Source organism: Lepisosteus platostomus, chromosome 14 (genome assembly GCF_059453375.1).
Source record: "Lepisosteus platostomus isolate fLepPlt1 chromosome 14, fLepPlt1.hap1, whole genome shotgun sequence".
In the NCBI taxonomy this organism is placed as follows: Eukaryota; Metazoa; Chordata; class Actinopteri; order Semionotiformes; family Lepisosteidae; genus Lepisosteus; species Lepisosteus platostomus.
In genome coordinates this window covers 3,264,204-3,272,502 of record NC_142624.1, presented here as the reverse complement: position 1 = coordinate 3,272,502, position 8,299 = coordinate 3,264,204, and the positions used below count along the sequence as shown (strand labels likewise).

Here is an 8,299-nt window from a genome sequence, read left to right as displayed (position 1 = left end):
TCAGCACCAGAGCTAAACAGTACCGATCTAGAATAAAGTGCCTTTATTCTAGCACCTGGGCTGGCAAATATTTATCTAGAACACAGGCTCCTTATTTCAGCACCAGGACTAGACCATACTGATCTAGAACAGGTGTCTTAGTCCAGCACCAAGGCTGAATACAAGAATACAGGTTCCTTATACAAGTGCCTGAGCTGGAGAACACTGATCTAGAATACGGGTTCCTTATACCAGCATCTGGGCTGGAGCACATCGATCTAGAACACAGGTGCCTTGATCCAGCACCTGGGCCGGCAAATATTTATCTAGAACACAGGCTCCTTATACCAGCACCAGGACTGGAGAACACAGATCTAGAACACTGGTATGCAACTTCTGTTACTTTATACTGCTGCAGCTTAATCCAGCCAGGACTTGACAAATACTGAACTGACCCTTCATGACTCAGTGGACTCTGTGCCTGATGATCTGTTACAGAACGAGGGACCTGTCAGAGTACATCCAGTTCCTCTGGGACTGCAGACTAGTGCCACTGGAACATGTGGAGGGCAGCTAATGACCCAGATGTCTTTGAAAGCTGGGGGCCGCTAACATCTTATTAAGCTTGCAGTATGCTTAACATCCAGCCTTCGAGTTGGTTGCCTTGCTACCATGATAAGAAAACTGAGATTTATCAGCTCCCTCTTACAAATCCAATATTAGACTCTCCATCTTTTTTAAGAACTCTCCTCTCAGTCACACAGTAGATCTCCCGATCAAACAAGTCATTTGCTTAAACCTTTTAATACATTCTAGCTCCTATCCCCTTGCAGATAGCAAGTTACACGTTTTAATGGTGAAGAACATCTGCAGCCTTTAAAACAGGTCTAATTAAGCAAATTACTAGTTCCGTTGAGAGGTCCGTGTAGTAATTTAGACCTCAGTTGGAAGTAAAGTCAAGAAGACCAGGCAAATAATTACTCAAAAGTGCAATTAATTCCCTTAGGAATGTCTATTATTTATAAAACATCTGTGCTCAAGATAAATACACCACCTCCGATCAAAAAGAAGGCCCACATAATAAACTTTAATTCTTACACACTATAAAGCCTGTTTTATTTTCTCAGTAGAAAATGAAGTGGGCAGCCCTTAAAGATACTGATCAAGTCTATACCCTTCAGGTCGGTTTGAGACAGGAATGTGTATATTCTCCTAAACTGATCAGAAATTAAGCATAAACCCTGTAATGAGTGGATATTAATGCTAACTGTCTGAGGTACAATATTAATGTACCATGCAAAATAAACTGCTATTATTCCTTTTTTTTTTTACTGGACTTAAAGCTAACCTCTTTATCTATGAGTGAAGCATCACTCCAATTGGGTCTGACTTGCCCAGAAAACATCTTTGTGCTGATTGGTGGAAGGAAGAGCCAATTAGTGTTTGCGTACATGAAAAGAAATGTTCATTATCCATTTTTATTTCTAGAAGCAGTCAGCTCATTTTACAGACACCAAAGTGTTGATCTCTTGAAGCGTGAGGCACTTCTGCAGCCCTGGGGCCCTGGGTTCAAGTCGGAGACCTGGGGTGGTGTCTGTGTGGAGTTTGCGTGTTCTCCCTGCGTTCATGTGGATCTCCTCTCGGTGCTCCGGTTTCCTCCCACAGTCCAGAGACATACCGGTAGGTTCACTGGCTCCTGGGAAAGTTGTACCTGGCGCCAGTGGGCGAGCTGGGCACAAGTCAGTGTGGCCGGACAAGGGCCCGTGGCCTGCTGGGATAGGGTCCGGCAACCCTGCGACCCTGAATGGGATAAAGCGCATTAGAAACAGGATGGGTGGTTCCCGTTGTTTTGGCGGGGACTTCCTGCTGGAAAAGGGACGCCTCTTACTTTGGGGGTGGGGTCCTGGCGTGAGCCCGCAGGTGGGATTTCAGGCTGCACTTTCTCTTGAAAGCTCTGCCGCACTGGGTGCAGCGGTGTCCGCCACGCTGCTGGACCTGCGGAGAGGGGGGCCCGGGGCGCAGCGGCCGTGGGCTCCCCCCTCCCGCCTCGCCCCCCCCTGCGCCGGCGGACCACCGCCCCCCTCCAGGCGAGGGGCCGAGGATCTGTTCCGGACCGGCCTCGCTGCCGGCGCCGGGGGGGCTGGGAGCCGGGTCCCAGGCGTCGGCGGAACCGGGGGACCCCCGTCCGGTCCGGTCGGGGCCCCCTCCGTCGCGACGGGGCCACGAATCTGGAACGAACCCCCCGTTTCCGGGCTCGGGTTCCCGTTTGGCCGCGCTGACCGGCTCCACTTCCCTGTGGCAGGCGACGTTCACCTGTCCGTCCTCTGCGTCCATCGGCGGGGGGTCCCCCTCGGTCCCGCAGCCCTGCCGCCCAGTGTCGGGGACAGCGCCGGCCTCCGCAGCTCCTGGCGGAGGAGAGAGCACAGGGGAACGAGACCATGACACTCAGCCGGCCAGGACCCTACACTCCCAGCGGAGGAGCGAGCGTCAGAGGGAGATCAAGAGGAGAGGGGGTTGACTCCTGGGATGGCACGATGCGTGAGGAGACACAGTGCCCACTCCCATTTGTAGCGGAGCTCGTTTGGGCACGGTGACGTCATCGCCCACCCCGAGCTGCCTGGGCTGGGGGAGATCTCCTTTAGCTCCCTCAGCTGGTGCCCCTTGTGGCGGCACGCCAGAGACCCGGGTTCGAGCCCCAGGCGCGGCGGGGCGGAGCGGCGAGGGCACGAGCCAGCACAGAACCGCGACGGTCACGCATTCCTTCCTCCACAACGGCGAACGGCCCGGCCCGCTGCACGGCCGAGGAACAGCTCCTACGCCACGCTCTTCGTTAAGATTAACGAGGCGTGGCGAAGTCAGGGGACTAAGCATCTCCTCCCAAGCTCCTGCCTTTACAGCCACTGCGATCCCCACTGCTGTAACCCGGCCAGTCGCGGTAATGACAAATTACGTCTTCGTTTCATTTAACCAGCCGTTCTCAAACTGCCTTTCGGGAGCCTGTCCCAGCAAGCAACTGGCACAAGGCAGGGTACACCTTGGGCAGGACGTCAGTCCATCACAGGGCAGACAGACACACACACACACACACACTCTCACACCAGGGCCTGTTTTCCCAGAAGCCAATTTACCAGCATGTCTTCGGATTGAGGGAGGAAACCCCTGCCCGCACAGCGGAAACATGCAAACTCCACACAGACAGCACCCCGGGTCTGGACTCGAACCCAGGGCCCCAGCGCTGTGAGGCGGCAGTGTATGCCCCGATCAACCAATGAAAGGGTTCCTGCGCTCCAGTTTCACAAACCTTCAAATATTAAAACTGGCCACTCGATTTCTTTTAACATCCTTTGATATGTTTGCTTTATCATGTTCTGTAACACAATTGCTAATGGACCCTTGTTTCCCATCGGAAACGCTACTTTCATGTCTCTTGAGATTTCTGCATTGCTGAATTGTTACTACATTGAAATGAGCGGTTCTACAAAAAAATAATTTATACCGTTCTTTAATTGTTTCAGATTGTACCAAAATTACCGATCAACGTCTATTTTGTTACCGCTCTAAATTTTTTTTTTTACAAACGATTGCTCAGAAAACTGTAATTTGAATTGAGGAGCCTGTTATCGATGATACGTTGTAAAAAGGGGAGATTAGTATAACTGGTGACTTACGGTCTACTTTTACTTTAACGTGTAGAACAAATGCGAGTTATACTAATTGCATCAGGTACACGCCGTAAAGTAAGACGGTAAACACGCAACTCATGTGTGCCATAAAGAGAGAGGGGACTTTATTGCGATTTAGCCAAGATTAAGAGGTGGTTAAGCTGCTAACAGCGGTCCTCCCGGCTTCAAGTGTGTTTTGTCCGGTTGCCACACGATAAATCCTCCTCCAACTCTTGAAAGCAAGCATGCACACCCAGAGAGAGTGAGAGAGAGAGAGAAAAAAACATTACTGCAATCCGCCGCTCCGGCCTCTCTCCGCCCGGGGCTGCGCTCTCCGAGCCGGGATCCGTCGCTCCTCCCTGGCGGCTGGTCCCCGCCGGAGCCCCGCGTCCGCCTCCGCCGCCGCCGCCTCGCCGCCACCAGCTCGGCCCTGCACTCGCGGATCCTGCGCCTCAGGCCCGCGTTGTCTCTGTCCAGCCGGGCGATCTCCCCCCGGTACTCCGCCATCATCTCCCCCACGACCCTCCAGATCTCCGACACCGCTACCTGGGTCAGCTGAGCCCCCGCCGAGGCCAGGCGCTCTTCCAGGCGGTCGGGAAAGGACATGTGTAGCCCCGCACCCTCCAGAAAGTACAAAAACCGGCAAGCCCGAGAACCTCTACAACTCTTGGAGAGGACGGAGGCATTTAAACCGATCAGACATAAAACATCATTTACCAAATCGCTCCCACAGCTTCGTTTTCCGTTGTCAGAGCTACTGACTTCCGGTAGGGGCAGAAGTGAGAACTTCTAACGCCATTCGCATTTCTGGTTTATTCTGCTTATTTGGTGTGGGTTTTTTTTTTTAAATCCGTAACACGTCTCGCCCATAAATAAAAAAAAAAGTCTTGTTTAAACCTATTTTCAACTGGAAGAGGTCTCCATAAATGTTTCCACTGAGACGGCAACACATGGAAATGCATCGCATTAAATATTCGAGTTAAGTTCTTATAAATCATAAATGTAACAGGAATCCAGGTGAATATTTAACCACCTTGCGCGCAATATCAGCTATTGCACTACCGTCGTGATATGAAATCTGGGTTTTGCCACATGTATCAGTTTGAGCTAGAGGAAATGTTTCCTTTCGATAACCCTCGCTGCAAGTTTTAATTATATTCGATTGTTGAAAAGGTTTAATTAAGCTGGCAAATGCCTCATCCATCACTGTATTTAAAGACGCTTATAATTTATTGAGTGACTCAGTCGATTCTGTGTGTGGCTCACTAAATTATAGTATATAGTATGCTTCTTAAGGTATTGAATAAGTGATTAATAAGTCACTGAATTAAAAGGTACTTTAACCTAGAAGGAACTTCAGATAAGAAGTATTACAATACAATAATGGAGTAAAATAATTAGACCAATTTTATAACTGTGAGTTTGGATAGAGCAAAAATCAGAAATTAATCTTAAAAGTCCCAGTTGTTTCAAAACTGAGGCTTTAAAAAGAAGCAATTTGGCAAATCACCAGCTCAGTTAAGGGAGCAATTAATTAACCAAGCACTCAGAATGATAACAGTTGTTCCCCGCCCCTTGTGTAACACGTTTAATAGTGTTGCAGGTTTCTGAGATACTCCGTGTCACACTGGGGCCTGGAAACCCAAGAACAAAGCCAGAGGTTAATTTCATTTTTATTTTTTTCATTTTTATACAGAATTGATATTGCATTGACTGGAAAACACAGAATAACAATATTTTACATTCCACATATATATACGTAGACAGAAAGCTCTCACTCTGTCATGGAGGTTACAGTAATGTCATGATTCACCTTTTGACGTGTAAAAGTAAAAAAGAAGACCAAAAAAAAACAGAACAGAATTAAAATGTTGTCTCAAGTTCACGCATGGGGCCAGAGATTCAGAACTGGCCCCTCATATTGCCGGTACAGTATCTCTTTCGCAAACTGCTGTACTACGGATTTCTGATAGAGAAGCATATTAAAAAATTCACCTCCCTAAAAGCTTGTACATAAAGGGACTCCCACAGCTTTCACCATTCAATGTGTGGACATGAATTGGCTTTGCAAGTCTAGGCTAGGCACTTTGAGAGTCCTCTAGATCTTATTTTACCGGGCTGAGTTTGTTACTGTCCACTACAGACCTGTCGTTGGTGGGGTACAGGTTCATTTACATGCAGGAAATGAAAACTGAAAAAGCTCTTTTTTTATTTTTTATTTGATGGCCGCTTTTTTCCAAAGTAACCTAAATTTGCACCTATTTGTACACAACGCACAAAAATACAAATAGCACATTGAGGGAAATACTTTGCTCTGGTGGACAACAGCACTGTCATTCCCAAGATTGGAACCCACAACCCTCCATTTACACACCCAGAGCCCTCTCCCCTGCTGTCCCTATATGCATTTGCACGCACAGAAAATCTCTGGCTCCTTCCCCTCTCCTGATGGCAAGGAGGACAGCACTGATGTTAAAAGACATCAGCTGGTTCTCCACCATGGAACAGCACAAACTCTGTGGCATGCATACGCTGAGATAGGCTGGGAACAGTGAAGGGAGAGACCACAAGTCCCCCCCCAGAGGAAACTGCTCGTTTCCAAATCCTACGTGCAGCAAGACCAGGAAAAGGTAACACTCGTCGACATGACCACAGAGGTGCCAGCTGTCCCTGAACAGTTTTTTTTTTGTTTCCATTTACAAACAGAGGAGCGGACATACAGCCAGTCGGTCAAAGAGATGCTGTACCTACAGGTTTCCAGGTACGTACGCGGATTCAAACTTTTTCAGCCAGTTAAAAAAAATAAACCAATTCAACCTTGTGCTTCAAAGTAAGACATTACCTACAGTATCTAGGACACCACCACCCTCCCCCTCCCCCGGAACACACACTAGTCACTAAGCACTCGTTGAAATGAGCAGATGCACCACTAGGGGGCCCTAGACTGAGGGTTATTTAACAATTTATCTCAGAAGAGGGCTAAGATTATGGTCATTGACAGAAATCTTAAGAGCCCCCCCTGACTTCTACTCAATTCCTGTCAGTCCCTGCAGAACAGAGTCGGTCTCATCTCTGTCTATCCCCCTTTTTGAGGGGGTACTGAGGGACACCCCCAAATTTAGAGAAAAGCCCCAGACCTGGAACCTAGCCATGTCCCTCAAACCTAGCCACTGTCTTCCCCTGTAGGTCTCCAAGGTTATGAGTGACATTGTGATGTCACTGGGCCCCCATGCGGTACACAGGCTCATAGCTCATAATTAAGACAGAGTGGCTTTTTTCTTACCAAGTTTATTACATTGTTACTGCACAGCGATCACTCAGAATTAGGCGACAGACAGGGAAAATGTGACAAGTTACAGATGACCTTGACGAAATCAATAGAAAAAGCACATTAAAAAGATTTTTTACAACTTATTTGCTCATAGTAACACATCAATCTCACACAAGTCTATCTAAGCCTATATGGTTTAGTGTTTTGGTCACAACATTGTATTATATATATATATTCCATAAATTATTATCCCAAAATAAAGTTTTCCCAAAAAAAACGAGAAAAGAAAAATAATTCTTGCTTTGCAACACGAGATCACACCATACTTTAAACAGTATTAATATGTTTTTTATTACTAATTTAAAGCTCTAAAAAAAAGTCATATATGCTCTTCTGAAACACTTATATGCTTTAAAATACAGATTTACATATATATATAGTTTTATGGACTGTAGCTATGTTATCATTTTTATAATGTGTATCTTAAGTTTCTTTCCTGTGATATTATTATTTTAAAAATAATTTAAAACTCCAGGAGCTTATTTTCCGCCACAAAATAATTAGCCGATAAGCCCACGTCATTTTCTAAAAAATAATTTTGAGGAATGAACTAAACGGCGAGGTTTTAATACATTTCCTGTTTATATAACCATTAGGAACAGCTCTGCCAAAAAAAAAACCCAAAGAAACCTGCTTTGTTGAACATAAATAAATACCTGGACTAAATAAATAAATCTTTAGTTACTGATGGATAACACTTCCTACCTGCTAGTTCACTACTTTCTCTTATTTAAGCACTAATTAGGGCCTGTGCCTCCAGTAGCTGTTGACACCCCAGATGCACTGTAGAAAGTGGGCTGATAATGTCAGGGGTGGGAAAGACTGTCCTGTGTATGGGACAGTATGGGATCAGTGCACTGAACTGTTGCAAAGAATCAAATTCACCTATAATCAAGTCCATCCTATCCCATCACACAGTCTACAGTGTGTCCAGTCAGAAGACATATGTCACCCTGCCTTATATGATCATTTAAGTACTAATGCAACGGCTTTCAGTTAATTTAAATGACATTGATCAACTGAAAGAAACGACAGTAATTGCAAACTTTGAGTAATCAGCTAAAATGAACGACTCAAAAATCCCTCGTCTGCTTCCAGCCTGCAGTTTCTCTCTGTGCCTTTGTGATCAGAGTGGAATGAGACTGTCAGTGGGCCTGTACACAGGACCTGGAGCAGAATATCAATATCAGAGCAGGATGCAGCTGAGAAGCGGCTTTGGGGTAGCTGAGTACTTGAGCAGGGGAGCAGGGAGACGAGATTCGTCTCAGATCCCAGTCGGTTGTGGCGCTAATTTGAAAGTCGCTCTACATTCGTATCAGGGGCCCAG

General features: G+C 46.7%; 1 protein-coding gene across 1 annotated transcript; it reads right to left on the bottom strand.

Moving 5' to 3' along the window:
- Positions 1–1,443: 1,443 nt before the first annotated feature.
- On the bottom strand, positions 1,444–4,471 carry LOC148648721 (uncharacterized). The gene is made up of 3 exons (XM_088606551.1): positions 3,932–4,471; positions 1,868–2,384; positions 1,444–1,779 (listed from the first exon to the last, which is right to left on the bottom strand). Exons 1-3 carry the CDS (start codon positions 4,245–4,247, stop codon positions 1,479–1,481), a joined length of 1,134 nt encoding a protein of 377 aa, XP_088462677.1. The 5' UTR covers positions 4,248–4,471; the 3' UTR covers positions 1,444–1,478.
- Positions 4,472–8,299: the final 3,828 nt, after the last annotated feature.